This window comes from Aricia agestis, chromosome 11 (assembly GCF_905147365.1).
Source record: "Aricia agestis chromosome 11, ilAriAges1.1, whole genome shotgun sequence".
NCBI lineage: Eukaryota > Metazoa > Arthropoda > Insecta > Lepidoptera > Lycaenidae > Aricia > Aricia agestis.
In genome coordinates, this window is record NC_056416.1 from 5,144,284 (window position 1) to 5,162,253 (window position 17,970).

At 38.6% G+C, this 17,970-nt stretch overlaps 1 protein-coding gene across 4 annotated transcripts; it reads right to left on the bottom strand.

Moving 5' to 3' along the window:
* Window positions 1-188: 188 nt before the first annotated feature.
* Window positions 189-17,336, bottom strand: LOC121731508. 4 transcript variants are annotated; one of them, XM_042120942.1, is made up of 25 exons: window positions 17,281-17,336; window positions 15,787-15,851; window positions 15,596-15,706; window positions 14,849-14,939; window positions 14,123-14,221; window positions 13,718-13,914; window positions 13,523-13,640; window positions 13,194-13,326; window positions 12,996-13,114; window positions 12,811-12,923; window positions 11,772-11,981; window positions 11,244-11,355; window positions 10,243-10,360; window positions 9,492-9,631; window positions 9,155-9,238; window positions 8,878-8,991; window positions 7,683-7,771; window positions 6,709-6,849; window positions 6,113-6,271; window positions 5,295-5,395; window positions 4,480-4,666; window positions 3,735-3,926; window positions 2,717-2,822; window positions 2,296-2,431; window positions 189-950 (listed from the first exon to the last, which is right to left on the bottom strand). In XM_042120942.1, the coding sequence occupies exons 2-25, from the start codon at window positions 15,807-15,809 to the stop codon at window positions 802-804; spliced, it is 3,042 nt and encodes a 1,013-aa protein (XP_041976876.1). In that variant the 5' UTR covers window positions 15,810-15,851; window positions 17,281-17,336; the 3' UTR covers window positions 189-801. The 4 variants fall into 4 exon arrangements, with proteins under 4 accessions (XP_041976876.1, XP_041976877.1, XP_041976878.1 ...); XM_042120943.1 differs by having other exon boundaries at window positions 15,787-15,802; window positions 17,303-17,314; XM_042120944.1 differs by lacking the exon at window positions 8,878-8,991.
* Between the last annotated feature and the right edge of the window lie 634 nt (window positions 17,337-17,970).

The following is a 17,970-nucleotide window of genomic DNA, read 5'->3' on the forward strand; positions in this document are numbered from 1 at the left end:
TTTTCATAGTTTGCTACTGTCGTGGTACTAGAAAATTCAAAACAGTTTCATAGACGCTTTATACTTTTGCTTCTAAAATTCGTCTTAATTCTGTTGTAGGTTTTACGTTAATAGTGGGACGTTTTAAATTGTAATAGGTAATAAAAATAAGACTTTTTTATTTTCAATAGTTATATTTGACTGTATAATTTAGCATACATAGCATAATTTACATTTAATTTAATACCACATAAGCCAGAGAGATCACATCTGTATTCTGTTATACCAAGCGGTGGTTTGTATACTGCTTTCCGATACTTTACTAAATAATACAATTACTGCAAAATATAGACAAACTAAGTACTAACAATCCTTTGTGCTACGAAATAAATTTATTGCACTTTTATGTGAAGGTATTTCTAAAATAATTTAATTTAATTAGTTTGTATTAAGTCGTTATCACACTAGTGGTTAGAACAGAGCGGGCGCGCAGCGAATACGTCGCGAACACGCCGCGAATGCGCACTGAAAACATCGCGAATGCGACGCATCCGCTGAGGTCCTGTTGCTGAAGTCGCTCGCCATGTGCTAACTGTGATAATACGCTCTTAAGCTTTAGTTTCAAAACCAGCGGGCAACTGGGCGAGAGCGGTGCGATTTATATGGATAAGCCGTCTATTACACCGCGCGCCGCCGCCGCTCGGTTTTCGGGACCTGTCCACATAAATCTACTTTGTCACGCACCCCGCCGCTCCCGCCCCGCTGCCCGCTGGTTTCGAGACTGAAGCCTAAGATTAAATTTATTCTAAACAAATCACCATGCTACATAAGCGAGGCCGGGGGTAGTGTAACTGCGCCATGTCCCGACAGCGGGCTCGGCAGGATGGCTACGCCCCTGATCCACGCGCGACGCTCGAAGCAGAACGACTCCACGTTGTTGAGAGCTCGCATGTAGATCGTTGTTACGCCACCTTGAAAATTGCACCGACTACAGTGAAGTCAGAAAGAGGGGTAATGTTATAGCAATATTCTTTGGAGCTCGTGCATGATGTATTATCTCCATGCACGAGCCCCGAAGAAATATTAATGATGGAGAATTAAAGAAGTGGGAGATTTTAGGGATAGTTGGGAATAGTTGGGGATAGTTGGGTAGACTGACACCCGCCTGCTCTACAGTATTTTCCTTTCCAAGAATGCGGTTCAGGCAAACTTGGTTCATCGGTCTCGTAGAGTAGGATCTATCTAGCTAGCTACCGATCGGATTTTAATAATTAGGGTTCAAAAATTTCGTAATGACACTCCAAGTGATAGAAGCACTTTGCTTAGACGAGGACCAGGTACATACAGTTAAAAAAAATATTTTGTAGAACTACCTCATTCGACCACAGGCTATCCACAACTTATCTGACAGATACTCCACATTCTATCTGTCAGATAAGTTGTGGATAGACTATCTGGCACTTATCAGGAAGTGGTGAAACAAGTCCTAAGTCTCACAAAAAATAAAATATAGTTAATATCGTTAACTTTTATGCCTTTATACTAGTTTTTATTATTCGTAGCTTTATACATTTTAATTGTCATTCTCAAAAAGACCGATGTCAGCGTTATGCGAAATGCACTGCTGACGATGGCATTTGAAACAACACGTATGGCGTACATTTGGCGTCGAGCCATAAGCACGTCTCGTATTTCACGAGTGTTAAAGTTAGGCTGACATTCTGAATTCTGTTATGCAGGAAAATTACATACATAAGTTATGTATATAATTTTCCTGTCAGTAAGCTTTTAAGCTTACTAACAGCTTTAGCTTTCGGAGGTTTAAATCAAGATTTAGCTAGCATGGGGGTGGAACAATTAAATTATATCGATTTACGATTCACATTGCAACGGGCGACGAAGCAATGCATTTTTGAATGACCCATTCAAAGCTGAACTTTATTTTCTACACAAGAAAACACACGTTGAAACGACACACATTGCTTGCGGTGCTGCGTTTACAATACCATCGCAATTCACAACACCACGTTTCGTTATAATGTGAATTGACCCATGTCTGTTATTTAGTGAACCAAATAATGCTGACTGTTTGAGACAACAACTCTGTACCTCATTATAACTGTGTTTTAACTTGTAACGCGAATTTGAGCTTCGTTGACAGTTCTCATGCGTCTATTGTAGTATCCTCTGAGTTACTGCCAAATATATCAGCTTCTCTATCTTTTGCCACGCGACTGTGAGCTTTATTTCTTCGACTTATCAACGATGATGAATGTTCCTTGTCAGGCGACTGTGAACTCTATCCCCCCGACTCACCGACTATAATGAGCTGCGTGCCGAGGTAGGCGAGCGCGTGGCCGTGCCGCGGTATGGACATCTCCGTCTCCAGCCGCCACTCCCGCGTCCCCCAGTCCCACACGTCGACGGCTGATACGCTGCTTGGTGTCTGGTCCTGGAATAATTAATGAGAAGTTTTCAATTGTAGAGTACAATAGGATTCAATGGCGTACAATGCTGAAGTGTGCTAATGCTTTTAATGGGAACGTGAATTAGATTGTTTGCGAGTACGTTTGTTCTGTGGTGAAAATATTCAACGTTGAGCATATTTTGTCACATAATGCGCCTTATTACTACTTCAAGGTGTATCTTATACTTCTATTTCTATGTTTATCAAGAGAGATACAGAATACTAGTAAGATATGACTAGTGAATATTAGAAGACGCATGATCTACTTACATTGTCAGTAATTTTCCCCGCTCCGCCGATGATATACAACTTATCGTTCATGGCGAAAAGCGACGCGAAACATCTTGGAAACCGCAAGCTCTGTATCTCAGTCCATCTGGAAATTAAACAGGTACCGGTTATTCTGTATTTGTACCCGAATTCTACAATTTTGGTCCAACAACAATACACTGACCTTCCTTGTTCGGTTTAAAAAACTTTCTGCCAAACAGAAAAAGTCTATGTTTTACTATCTTTTGAAGTTCTGACCCATCTGATTCCAGCCTACCTAGCATACGCCAACGAGATATCTCACTCTCGAGATAATTAAATTTTGACATTATGAGACGAGTAGTTACTCGTCTCATAATGTCAAAATCTCGACATTATCTCGACCAAACTCTATAAAAATGTGTTATTTCGATGATAGATCTACGCGAGAAAAAATGTTTGTCTTTTAATTATCTCAAGAGTGAGATATCTCGTTGGCGTATGCTAGGCAGGCTGCTAGGGTGAATAGAGATGAAGAGACAAACCATCAAACATCGAGAAAAGATGTAGAGTGAGATATTTCGTTGGCGTATGCTAGGTAGGCTGAACGCGATAGGCGTCGACTTGTCATTTTGTGAGGATGACCTTTTTTTTAATAAGAAACGAACTAGATTGCACATAAAACGAAGCTACATTAATCCAGAGCTAAAGTAGTAGAATCAGAGTGAACTATTATTTTGTTTATGTGAGCTAAGTATATGTAGCGTAAATCTAGTCATCCATGACTGCGCCGAATTTCTAGAAATTGTGGTGTTTACTTGAGCGTATAATTTTAGATACGCAATTCTAAATTCTCACGGTAAACTGTAGACATCGTTTCAAGGAAAAATGTAACTGTTTCTTAAAACTATCCTAGTGATTCTAAACGGCTTAGAATTTAAAACATCTTAAACTTATAACAAGTGAAGAGGCCTTGGCCACCAGTCACCAAAAAAGATCTTTTATTTATGTTCAATCACCAATTCCAGAAACAACTCACTGGTTAGTATTCGAGTTGTAGCACTCGACAGTGGCGCAGGCGGGGGTCTTCTTGTCGCCGGGCATGCCGCCTGCCACCCAGATGTAGTCGCGGTACTTGGTCGCCGCCACCGCCATCCGAGCCACCAGTAAAGGCTGCACCTCGCTCCAGGACCCTGACTTGAGGTCGAACTTTTCTACGGAGCGAAGGATCCTGTAAAGTTGGTGCCGTGTTGTAAATACCAGCTGTTCAGTATACATCAGCAGGTATCTGCTTCAAGCGGAATTTTAAGGCTTATGCATACTGACAGGAGTCATAACAGAACTTATTGACATAATATTATACACAGACAGAGAAATAACGACGAAAGGTTTGTTTGCTAATTTTCAATGAAATCTCGAAAGAAGTCAAAAATAGTATTAAACAATTCGATACAAGGATATTATGACGAACTAGATGACGCCCGCAACTCCGTTGCGCCAAAATTCGTTTATTTGAAGATTTAAAAAAATATTTGAAGAAAAAAAAAAAGATAAGATAAAAAGTATCTCCATTCCAAATTTAAGCAAAATCGGTTCAATGGTTTGGATAGTATGGAAGTATGGATTATAATATGGTCTGGGTTTTACCAATAAACAAATCAAGAGTATTCGATGCTTTCAATATCCAATAGATTCCAATTATTCGATGCTTTTATACAAGTGATTCTTGAAAAGATACTCGTATATTGAGGTATTCGTCTGAACATAGTATGCAGTTTACCCACTTGCCCTTCTTATCCTGTCCGCCGATGGCATACAAGGCCATGCGGTGGACGACGAGGCCGAAGTTCTTGCGGGGGGTGGCCAGCCCCGACTCGCTGTACCACGACCTGGTGACGGGCTCGAAGCTCCACACGGTGGACACCACCACCGACTTGCCGCGGAGGTCGTCCTCGCGGGGATCCGCACCACCTGGGGATTCGAGTCATTAGTCATTAACTCATATCTAATTTAGATAGATGGACTAGAGGCGTTTAGATAATCTAAACGCCTCTAGTCCACCGACGTTGCGAACTGCGTCTCATCCGCCACACGACAGTCCATGCTAATATACATATTATAAATGCGAAAGTGTGTGTCTGTCTGTCTGTTACCTCTTCACGCCCAAACCGCTGAACCGATTTCGCTGAAATTTGGCATGGAGATACTATGAGTCCCGGCAAAGGACATGAGATACTTTTAATCCCGAAAAAATGTACGGCTCCCGCACGATAAACGAATTTTGGCGCAACGGAGTTGCGGGCATCAACTAGTGCGTTATATTGCATCTCGCTCTATTCCTGTTTCGCAGATATTTCGCAGTTTGCAGACGCATCGGTAGACTAGAGGCGTTATTATTAGTCACATTACAGTTCACCTCTGACTAAGGCACGGTGCAGCTAGAGTAGTAAGTAGGTAGCCGAAAAGTAAGAAAATTGTTCCGCGACAAAATCCCTGCTCGGCTACAATACTCACTATTAGTAATTATTAAGAATAGGAGTTCGGCCCTCCTGTTATGTTAGATTAATTTGCTCTGCTTAGTAAAAATAAAATAATATACCAGCTAAAAACACTCGTCCCCTGAAGAAGGTGACGGAGTGGTGGTGACGCGGCTCCGGCAGCTCGCCCACGTGCTCCCACGAGTTCGCCACAGGATCGAACCTGAAAATTAACACGGCCTCTATACAAACACTAGCACAAAGCTATTATAAGCTAAGTGCGATTGTTTGCCGTAATACCGCACGCTGATTTCGATTTGTATAGCGTAGAAACAATACCCTGAGTTGCAAATAAAATAAACGAATTAAAACTTAAAAGAAGTTCAAATTTTTCACAGCGGTTAAAAAAATAAATTATACTCAGCACAAAAAAAACGTATATTATATAAATTTCTGTATTTCAGTCACTTAGGTAAGTAACAAGTTAATAAATAAGGGCCAGTCCACACGGCGCGTCGCGATGACGTAGCGCTACCGTTTGACGCATATCCGGCCACACGGGCGCTGTGTTATCGCAGCGTTATTACGATGCAGTCTTAACGTCAACACTCCCTCCCGGTTTGTCTCGGTGGCTGCTGTCCATCATGTGTGCGTTGCGACGACGCATCGCGCCGTGTGAACACCTCGGTTATTTGTATGTAAAACAACGCAAAGGCAGTGTTGCGTCGACGCAGCGCTGCCGTTTAACGCATAGCCGGCCACACGGGCGCTGCGTAATCGCAGCGTTATTACGAAGCAGTCTTAACGTCAACACCCCCTCCCGCTTCGTCTCGGGGGCTGCTGTCCGTCATGTGTGCGCTGCGTCGACGCAATGCTTTACCCATCGCACCGTGTGGATTGGCTCTTACCTTTCTTTGTAAGTAGCTTCGGAACAACTCACTTGTAAATATCCTTCCCCGTATTCCCTGGGACACCGTAATTAGTGTGTGGGTCTGTGCCACCAAACACCAGCACCGTCTCGCGTTCCCAGTCGAACAGCGAACCGTCTATCACGTAGTTCTTGTTGGACGGTCCAAGTATTGACGCTGACAGTTTGTTCCTACAACATGAAGGTAAAGACCACTTTAGGAGTAAGTAGTAACTGCACTGAAGCCATGCGACACGACCGTGTATAGTCTGTCAAGAAAGTCATTACAGGCGGGAAAATTTTTAAAAGAAATAAAAAACATAAAAACTTTATTAATTCGAGATAAAAATGTGCAAGGTGACAATATTTAAAATGTAAAAAGCGTTCTCTGTAAGAATACAAAGAAAAAAATACACCTTTTAAGCGTGATTACGTTTAGAAAATTTTATCCAAAATCTATATCAATGGTGGCAGCCCTCATATTATGTAGATGTTCAAAAAGTGTTTTTTTTTACTTATATATCGTCCGCCATCATACACCACTACTAACAAAGGCGATGACTGTAGATTATTATGAAAAGGCATCATAATAGTCAACTCTGTAGGTATTATCTGTAGGGAAACATTACATTTTCAATTTCGCCAACTGTTCTTTAGATTCGTCAAACAGCGATATCTGGGGGCTTTGCTTAGTGGTGTTCTGCGCATCAGTAGACTCGTGTGTGAACATATCTGAGGCGCTCCTTATTTCCTTCTTATTGTTTGATTCACTGAAAAGACCAAAAAGAATCGTTAAGAATTGAAAAATAGTAAATTGACGATTGGTCAAGGAAAAGACTTCAACGACTACAGGGTCAAAGTTCAAACAAATCTTCGCATTATCCTTATCTACACTAATATAATAAAGAGGTAAAGTTTATTTTTAGGGTTCCGTACCCAAAGGGGACCCTATTACTGAGACTTCGATGTCTGTCCGTCTGTCCGTCTGTCTGTATGTCTCCAGGCTGTATCTCTGTAACCGCTATGGCTAGACTTCTGAAATTTTCACAGATTGTGTATTTTTGTTGCCGATATAATGAAAAATACTAAAAACGAAATAAAATAAATATTTACGGGTGGCTCCCATGCAACAAACGTGATTTTTTCGGCCTTTTTTGCTCTATGTCAATAATGGAAACAGGTAGGCACTTGAATTATTCACAAAATCCTTTGTTATAAGTGTACTTTAATATTTAATTATAATATTAAAATAAAATAAAAATTTAAGGGGGCTCCCATACAAAAACACCATTTTTGACATATTTTTGCTCTATAACGGTACGGAACCCTTCGTGCGTGAGTGCGGCTCGCACTTGGCCGATTATGTTTATTATAAGAGGTAATCTCTGAAACAACTGGTCCGATTGCAAAAATTGTAACATCAGTAAAAAGCTGGTGTGTTCCTGAGTGACATATAGGCTATAATTTTTGTATAAAAGTTATGTTTTTTTTTAATCATGTCGTTTTCATAATTCCACGCGGGAGAAGCCGCCGGCAAAAGCTGGATTTGAATATCTTGTTACCTACTTTCTCACTTTTAAAGAAGATTATTAATATTTGTTACCGTTTCAAAGCAGATAAGGCAGCAGTAGCGGAGGCCAGGTAGCTGGCTGCTACACTCTGCCTTCTCTCGTGCCTCGGACAAAAATTACCCTGAAAATATTATTTATTACCGTCACAATATTAATGATTAAAATCCAACTGTATCCTCGGTGTTACCCACAGTTTATTAGGGAAAAAATAATTGTAATATTTTTCCGCAGTAAACATTAGCCTTTGCCAACGAACTATGGAACGCAGCATTCTAGGTATAAAAAGGATTGACCGCGTCCGGAATACCATCCTGCGTTCCCAAACGAAGCTCGTTGACGTAGGCAGAAAGGCAGCTAGCCTCAAGTGGAGCTGGGCAGGACACGTCCGTATGCACCCGGACAGGTGGGCGCGTCTAGTTTCGGAGTGACTTCCAGAGGCCGACCCAAGAAAAGGTGGCGCGACGAACTAGATGCCAACAACATCACAGGATCGTGAACTTTGGAAAGAAAGAGGGGAGGCCTTTGCCCAGCAATGGGAAACTGTAGGCTGATAATAATAATAATAATAAAACATTAGCCTTTGTGTTAATATCCACGGTATCAACTAACTCCATACTAAATTTTATTCAAATCGCTCCAGCCGTCCATAAACTTTCGCAAATATAATATTATGTGATTTACTAAATATTAATCATATAAATTTAATCTAATTTTATATAAAAATAAATCGGGTTTTCCTTTCTGACGCTATAACTCCAGAACGCACGAACCGATTTCCACGGTTTCAAAATCATTTTATGGCAAAACAACGTTTGCCGGGATAGCTAGTTTATTGAACGCCTCCGTGGTCTAGTGGCATAGAGCGCGGCTCTTGACTCGGAGGTCGTGGGTTCGATTCCCGCGTTGGAAACAAGTTATTTACAAGTTTGGTTAGGACAATGCAGGCTGATCACCTGATTGTCTGACAAGTAAGATGATCCATATGCGTCGGATGGGCATGTACAAAGTCGGTCCTGCGCCTGACCTTTCGCCGGTCGTGTCGGTCTTCCGTCCCACTGGGTTATGAGAGTAAAGGAATAGAGAGTGCTCTTGTGTACTGCGCACACACTTGGGCACTATAAAATTACTCCTGCGTAGCTGGCCTGGTTATAATGAAACCGGCCACCGTCACCGAAACCGGTGTGGAAGCTATTATTATTATTATAGTTTATTAATAAAATAAAGTACCGTGTCACTGCTCCCAGAGACAACAGAATCTGTACCCCCGGCGTCTGTCGTTTTGAGCGTGGTATTAACATCATCCGTAGATTCGTTCTCTATTTCATACACATTGTCGCGTAGCTAAAATTGTGAAACTGTATATCAAAATTATATTCTTGTGAAGTAACGTATTGCTATTTAATAGCAATAGGCAGTCATAGCAATAATTATTGCTGTGATTCTGATATACTTAACTTAGATTTTGGTTTACTGATTTGATTTTGACCCTTTCGATTTTACTTACCTTTATATTTTTCTCCATTAAGTTTTGTTTGTAGCTGCATTGTGGTGGGGACTTGGTCGGTGATGGACCTCGACTTGCAGTGTTCTAGACATAAGTTAAAGTGGATTATGGTAAGAACCATGAGACGGGTTACAAAACTTTCTCTTTGACTTATTTAGTTTCGTGGTTTGGACCACAGTAAACTAATTAAGTAAGTTATGTGGAGATGAGAAAGATAACTCAACTCAAACTCAATTTTTTTTATTCAGAATAATTTTTTGCAAATATTTTCTGAAAGTCTACATGACAGAAACAATTTTATTTTATTTTTTGGATTTTGACTTTTTTTGAGGCTTACCTTTAATTTGTCCTTAAAAAAGTCAGGTAGCGATGGTAAATTTTTGTTGTTCCTCAGTCCCTGTATCATAGCAGGCAAAGGGAAGTCAAACTTCTGTCTTTGCATGTCGATAGAGTCTTTGTTGATACCACGTAAGCTGCCTGTCGAATTAATTGAAACATTGCTACTTGAAAAAGATTTTATTGCAACTCGAAAGTCAATTTCATAAAAGGTAGGATATTCATTTTGAATTTTTACTTCCGCGTTGAATTTACAGAGATATAGGGTTCGCGTGACTTTACTCAATTTTGAAGTTTCACTCTCTTGTAGAGTAAGAGCCAGCGACGGCTCCACTTTCCTTATTTTATAAAAGCAGAAAGTTGAAAGTAAGTAGAGGCATCTCGTCTTCCCACTGCCAGACACCTTTAAACTTGTATGTGTCTGGCCGACGTAGGAAGCAACTGTCAAAAATGTCCGGCACTGAAAGACGAGATTCCTCCACTTACCGTGAAGAATATTATAAGCTATGAAATTGAGCTTTGCTCTTTCTCGAAGTTCGGGTAGCCCTGGTCAGTCAGAACTGGATACCTCCTAAAGTAACCGCGACCAAAACTCCATAGTTTTTGGTCGTTCTTACCTTTGTAGAAGTCCCAAACAGGTAAACTTTCAGCTTTTGTAATGACAAAAGTCTGGCTGTCGCAAGCTCTTGGGCCATTAACTCTTCCTAACGAAAAAAAACTGTGGTGAACCAACAAAAACATGATGTCATAACCTGCAGCATCCTCACTCCGTCTCGGTGACTGCATCATCGCCATCTGCTGGTACATCTGCTCCCGCGGCACCCGGAACTGTTCCAGGTATTTCAGGAACTCCTTGTACGTCACGTGATTCTGGTAAAAGTAACGCTAATTTCGAACATAAGGATTTCGTAGTATAACTGAAAAGACTATATACTGCTCTCTTCGTACCTGGAATTGTTCCAGACTTATAAAAGGAAGCCCTTGGACGTGATTCTAATTTCTAGCATATAACGCTATTTTAACTTCCACAGATGCAATGCAGAAGTACTAATAATGACACACAGTTGATGTAACAATAAGTAGGTTTCTCATGGAAATTTCTAGTTAAAAGAACTCTTTTAGACTAAGTTTATTGTTCTAGGAATTCCAAGAAGTTTTAGTACGTCACATGATCCTGATGACGTACAAAACACGGGAACGAACTTTAGGTAGTCTTACGATAACGATGATTCATGATTCGATTAGAAATGGCGCAGAATGAATTGTCTGATAAATTGATCTTGAGTCTGAAGATACGAATTATGTTTTTACTATTGGTCTATTGACAATGACTTTTGAAAATCTAGTGGCAATAACCTTGGGAGAGAACGAAGAGTCTTTTTATGGTCAGATATCAAAGTTGTTGGCCATTATTGCGGACGAGTCTTTTTAAACTGGTAACATACATATAACTTAATTTGTGAATGTAAAATGTAAAAATTATTGTAACTATAAAACCTAAGGCAGAAAATAATTTTGACGTATTTTTCTACTTCGCTAATTACTTAGTAACTTCAGATTTTAAAGCTCTTCCGCTTACATTAAAGTTGTCCAATTAACACAAATTTTGTCGAAAAAATCGCTTTTAGCGATTAGATCGACTTTGCCCACATATTATTTAACAAGTTTTTAGTTTGAGATGTATTACGTGTATCTTTTTGCAATCGTGAGAAATTAAGTGTTTTATTATAATTATTATCTTTCTATCCTTTACCTTTTCCTCACCGATCCAATTTCTGTCCATGGGTTCCGTGAGACCGAGCACGTCGGTCCAATGACTGTAGTTCTGCGAACTGTTGCCGTACCAGTACTTAATGATGACGTATCTGCGAATTTCGTAACGCATACCGATTCAATCATTGATAACGTCGCCAAATTCTTGGGAGCGGCAAGGGGACTTATCCACACCTCATGACGTGTGTTTACCTTATCAAATTATATTGATTTTTGTTAGACTGCTTAACCCAAATATTGGGTATATTTTGGCGGTTTGGTGATGTTTGTGTTTTGTTTGACCAAAGAATGTTATAAAAAATCTGGGTATTTTTAACTTTCAGGTTTATGTGATATGTCATTACTAACGACTTTTTTTTGTTGTACTTAGTTCATTTAGGCTTAGGCATTTAGGCTTTAACTAGAAGTTGTATGAAGAAATAGCTTTATTTCTTTACACACGAATTTAAAGTGTCTTTAAAGTAGTTAAAGTCTACTGTCTAATGTTCATCTATTGTGAAATACTCACGCAAGCCCGTCATCAACCATCTGCTGTATTTCTGGATCGCTGACGATCTCTAAAATTTCGGAATTCTCAGGGTTCCTCTTGATGTCGACGAGCTGCCATGGCGAGATGAGACCAAAACGCACACATCTCATGACGTCAACAGTGTATTTGGACCGAGCTGGCCAATTCCCGTGAAGCCATCTGACTGCTGCCATTAGTACTTCTGTTTCGCTTAAAGTTATGTATTAACTGTTTAGTTCCTAAACGTTTGAGCTTAGCCGCACTACGCAGTAAATAGCAATGGAGCTATGCGACATGAAAGCACGGTTTCGCCTTAGGGTCAATTCATGCCGCAACGCGACGAGGCGAGGTGAGGCGCGACGCGTCATAAATTAGTATGAATTTGACAGATTTTAATTGCGTGAGACGTCTTGCGAATCTGTCAAATCCATATAAATTTAGAAAATATGCATCTACGCGTCACGTTGCGGTCTGAATCAACCCTTAACCTTTATATTAAACATGTTGAACCTGTATAGATATAAGGATCAGTAAAATCAACTCTTTATGAATTGACACTTCATAGTTAATTTACTCGGATAACTTAATCTCTTTTATTATTTCTTTAGACGTGGAGGTTAACGACGTGGAGGTGGAGGAGGACGTTTAGACGTTTTCTTTGGGGACGTGGGAGATCCATGCTTCGGCACGAATGGGCCGGCTCGACCGGAGAGATACCACGTTCTCACAGAAAACCGGCGTGAAACAGCGCTTCCGCTGTGTTTCGCCGAGTAAGAGAGTTTACCGGAGGCCCAATCCCCTACCCTTTTCCTTTCCCTACCCTCCCCTATTTCCTTCCGTACCCTCCCCTATTCCCTTCCCTACCCTCCCCTATTACCCCTTAGAAGGCCGGCAACGCACCTGCGTTCTTCTGATGCTGCGAGTGTCCATGGGCGACGGAAGTTGCTTTCCATCAGGTGACCCGTTTGCTCGTTTGCCCCCTTATTTCATAAAAAAAAAAAAAAAGACGTAAGTATAAATATTATGATTCTCGACATACCTCGTTACACAAATATGATTAGACCGTAAAATAGTAACAACTTCATCAACTTCAAGATCAATAAAATCATTAGAAGCCACCAAGGGTAGAAAGAATTTTTTGATCCTGGGTACCTAAAATTATTTTTTTGTGAATACGTATTTTATTATTAGAAAATTTTTGACTCCAGATGCATTTTACCGTACCATAACATCTACAATAGGTGTTAATCCTTTATTCCTCGCTTCTATGAACATCGAAAATGCTGTATCTTCATTGAACATATTTTCATTTAGTATGAACGACCAACATTGATCTTCGAGGTCTGTCTTATGAAAAAAAAAAAACATTTTAATTATTTTTTATCACAATATTTGCTTACCATTCTTAGATATTATATTTACCCTTTATGCCCAAGTATCGTGCAGCGCAGAACACTTGTAGAATGTTATGCCTCTGTAGAAATTTGTTATTTTCTGGACTGTTATATATCATCCAATCATAGATAGTCTCAAATGTTTTTGGAGAAACGATATCCTAAAACAGTTTCATAATAATAACTAAATGTCGGAATTATTCAATTGGTGGTTTGTATGGGGACTCGACGAAGGAAAGCAATGCAATACACTTACGGCCTATGAGACAAGAGGCTCACAGTAGAGAGCAAGAGATAAAGATCTTACCGCTGTTGTGAGATTAAATTTAGCTTGAACACCTCAAGTTCTTGTCTTACCTCAGGTAATTGTATACTTTTCTGGCGATTAGCATCAAAGAATGTAGAGTAAATTTGTAGAACCATTCGATGGCAATTGAAATCGCTTTTGCCGATTTGCACATCGACGTCCGTGTTTCTAAAGAAAGTTTATTGATTATAAGAACGATGGTAGTTTCAATTATATTATTTCGAGCATCAGCTATAGGAACTTACATACGATTATGAAGTCGTTTGAAAAATTCTTGGTAAAGATCTCGTTTTTTCGGTAGCTGCACTCTTATCCCATCTATTGGCGTACTGATTGTGTATCCCAGTGCTTTCAAGTCATTTAGATTTTGTGTCCTCTGGGTTGTTGGTTTTAAGTTTATTTCTCGTACATCATATTGTCTATCAGAAGGATCGGAGCTTTCCTAATGATGAAGTTTGGTCATTCAATGTTATCTTATTTTTTGCTTGTTAATTATTGTGCATCTACATATTGTAAGTTTAATTTGACCAACATTATCATCTTAATATTCTGTCTGTTTTTATTTCTACTTATAGTGATTGTAGTAAATTTTAATATAATATATTACAAAATTCATCTTTAAAAATATTATATAAGTGAATTTTACTAACATTATCATCATCCGTAGATTTTCCTTCGAACTTTATTTTGACTTCGGCTTGTGACGGATCAGCTAAAAGTACTCCGACCGAGGAAGATTGAAACACTACCTGAGGTATTAGTTTTCATTATACATATTATTGCAGCAAAAACGTTATGTTACTCATTATTACACTTAAATTATAATATACATGTAATCTAGACGTGGGAGAGCCATGCTTCGGCACGAATGGTCCGGCTCGACCGGAGAAATACCACGTTCTCACAGAAAACCGGGGTGAAACACAGCGCTTGCGTTGTGTTTCGCCGAGTGAGTGAGTTTACCAGACGACAATTCCCCTACCCTATTCCCTTCCCTTCCCATCCCTACCCTCCCCTATTACATTATTCCCTCTTAAAAGGCCGGCAACACACCTGCAGCTCTTCAGATGCTGCAAGTGTCCATGGGCGACGGAAGTTGCTTTCCATCAGGTGACCCGTTTGCTCGTTTGCCCCCTTATTTCATTAAAAAAAAAATACAGTATACCTAGATGTTTTTTCCCGGATAAAAATTATCCCATATCCTGTCCCTGTACTCAAAGTATCTCCATACCCAGCAAAATCGGTTCAACGGTTTGGGTGTTAACAAACAAACGGACTTTCATATTTATTATATTTATAATATATTAGTCTAATAATTAGGTATATTATAATTTATAAGTATTAAATTATTGTAGAATTAGATAGAGTTGTTCTACCTGATTTGTTTGCACCTTTAAATTTCCACTTGGAGTCTGCTTAAACGGAAAAGTTGGACTTTTATTTCTTTCATCTTCCAAACTGGTTACGCTAAAATTTCACCATTTGTCAGATTTGTTAGTGAGAGAGTATTATATTATGCAATAGTCCGAGCAGAGGGCGTTACTAGCACATACAGCAAATAACCCGACCAAAATCCCACAAGTTGCACACGTCATATCAGAATATCGGCAGAAACGTTGTTGGCCTGGGAAAATTAAGGAATACAGACGAAATAATTCAAATATGTAGTTTTGAAAGTTGGTACAGTTGTTCCTAAGGGGTCCAAGTGAATATACTAAAAGTCCCCGAGGGAGGGACGCGAGCTGGCGGTGGGGGAAAGGTCACTTTTTCAAGGTTTTTGCTTGCGACTCGAAAATTATTTAAAATATCTCTTTAGTGAATTCTACATTAATTATCTACATTTTTCCTATAAATTACCTCAAAACATTAGTCAACTCAGGGACTTTTAGTATATTCATCTGGATACCTTTAGGAATAACTGTAGCAACTTTCAAAACTACATGAATTATTTGGTCTGATCGACGATTTTGAAACTAATTTTCTAAGACTACCTATGTCAAACGTCGAACGAAAATTTTTGTTTACTGCCTATGCCAGTGCTGCCTCTAGAGTCTAGCGTGAAAGCATTGCAGAAATAATATGTTCTATTATAAAAATAATAAATATAAAGATCAATTTACTACCTTGTGTTTTCTACAAAATAAGACATTTCATGCTGATAACTTTTACAGTATTGACCTGCTAATTTTGACGCATAGTTATTCGTTGACATTCTGGGCTTCTTCCTGAGTTTTCTAAAATAATTTTCTCATTAGCGGCTTCTCTTTATGGTATTAATGTTTAATCTACCTACTCTTAGTACAATAATACTTACTTTTCTTTTGGTTTGGCTGACATGTAAGGAGTTTGTAATTGATGCTATCCTACTTGATATAGTTTCTGTAAAAATATTCTATACAATATTTATTTTATAAATTATGAAATATTGTTAACCTGTAATATTCGATCATAATTAAAGACGTGAATGGAAGAACCAGATAACTGACATTTTATAACATAAGCACGATTACTCATTTTTTCCCTTATAATTTGAAGAAACAAAGAAACTGGCTACACATACAGTATGAGACTGAACATTCAAAGAACGCACACAACATGACGCAAATATTCAGCGCATACAAGTGTAGAAGTGACATAATATTTAAAATTGGATCGTATAGTCATTGAAATTGGTATAATAAATTGACCGTTATACTGCCTTAGAGCTTTGCGACGATATTTATTTAATAACGGCTGAAATGTCCTTGGATTGACCGCTATTTTGTATATATGTCGTAGGATGATTTGATAAATCGGATTATCGCGAAAATTCTAGGGACTTCGCGAAAATACGGATAATTAGATATTGCTCTTTATATTTTTCAATTCCTCTAAAAAAAGTTATTTTTTTGCGAAAACACGAGTTGCCTTTCTTACCATTGCACATTCTTAACGCTGATTGGCTTGATTTTTGCTTACTGGCCAACTCTTATTCTGATTGGTTACTATTTTTTCTATATGTATCTTTGAGGTATTACTACTTGTACTATTATCTATTCTATGGTATTACACCCTAGAATTATAAAAGGTAAGAAATGAGCCCTCTTCATAGGAACTTTACTTTTTATTTAACATTTTTCTTATCTCAACCATAATATCAGAATTAGTTTCTGGATCTGTTGAACTTTCAGCACTAATTTCACGTCTTGTATCAGTCATTTTGTATGTAGTATACACCCTTTTAGATAACTTTTCGCACTATTTTTCAAGTCCAACTGCAATTTTAAACACATTAAAATATCAAAAACTGCTAGCTCGCTTACAAAAACGACCACAAAAAAAAAAAAAAAAACAACGCGTGACAATGAATTCAACCAATCAGAGAAGATGTTGTTGTGGGATGCTTAAACCGACCAATCAGTGATTTTTTTCGATAATAACTAACGATTCATTTCGCAATCTTACTAAGGCGACTCGCGTTTTCGCGAAAACACGAACTTTTGTCAGTAAGGTTGAAAAATTTAATCACGATTGTCTAATTATCCGTGTTTTCGCGAAGTCCCTAGAATTTTCGGGATAATCCGATTTATCAAATCATCCTACGACATAATATATAAACCACAGAGGTAAAAAATACGTCCATGATATAAACTTACCTTTAACAACTCTAGTCTCTATATTGGAAAAAAAATTGTGTATCAGAATTGTATGATAATAATTGATAAGGCAGGGCTACATGCTACATCTAAAGTATTTTTGGGCTAGTATTTAAGTAAATACTATAAAGATAAGTAAAAGAGGTACAGAACGAAGGCATTAAGTTTTTAACCTAAAAATCATACTAGATATACCTTCGTCCTTAAGTTAGGTAGGTTTCGAATACGGATTAAAAAATAACCGAATAAATACTTCCCTCTTTCCCTCCCTTCCCTGAAAAATAAATAACATCAAAACGTACACGAAAGAATTACATTATCTTAATGATGTTCATTATCTTATAAAAAATTTTTGTTGCAGTTCTTGTGAACTTTTCTGTAAAAATTTTACAAGTATTTGACCAATATTTGACATTGAAACTTGTGAATTTGACAATAATTTACTGCTTTCAATGTCACTGCTTTATAAGATTTTGCCAACCGATATATTTTAATTCCAACAAGGAGATTTTATGTGAAACCTCTTTTTAAATCACTATCATCTCATTGAATTTTCTTTGGAAAGAAACTACGCAATAAATATTACTATACATATACTTATCGCATTTAGATAAGAACCATTGCATCGTTTGCTAAAAATACTACTTCCTATAAGTTCTTAATCTAGGATTCGTCATATTTTACAGCTTTACAATCGATAATTCGGAAAACCACCGCTTCCAGCGAGGGTGTGTTTGTTTGCTCTGACTCACCGGCTGGAGATAGCCTGGCTTATATACTAGGACGAGCACAGACGATGGCCAAAGTAGATCTGGCTATCGTACGAGTAGGTCATAGTTTTGGTGTGAGCTGTTTCGAATAAT

What these genes read in the sequence shown, in the direction of transcription:
- LOC121731508 (XM_042120942.1), bottom strand. Translation starts at nt 15,809, where the DNA reads ATGTCAGCCAAACCAAAAGAAAA. An exon ending in TAATGGAGAAAAATATAAAG is followed by an intron (nt 8,992 to 9,154) that starts GTAAGTAAAATC and finishes TCACAATTTTAG; the next exon opens with CTACGCGACAATGTGTATGA. An exon ending in ACGGGGAAGGATATTTACAA is followed by an intron (nt 5,396 to 6,112) that starts GTGAGTTGTTCC and finishes GTTAATTTTCAG; the next exon opens with GTTCGATCCTGTGGCGAACT.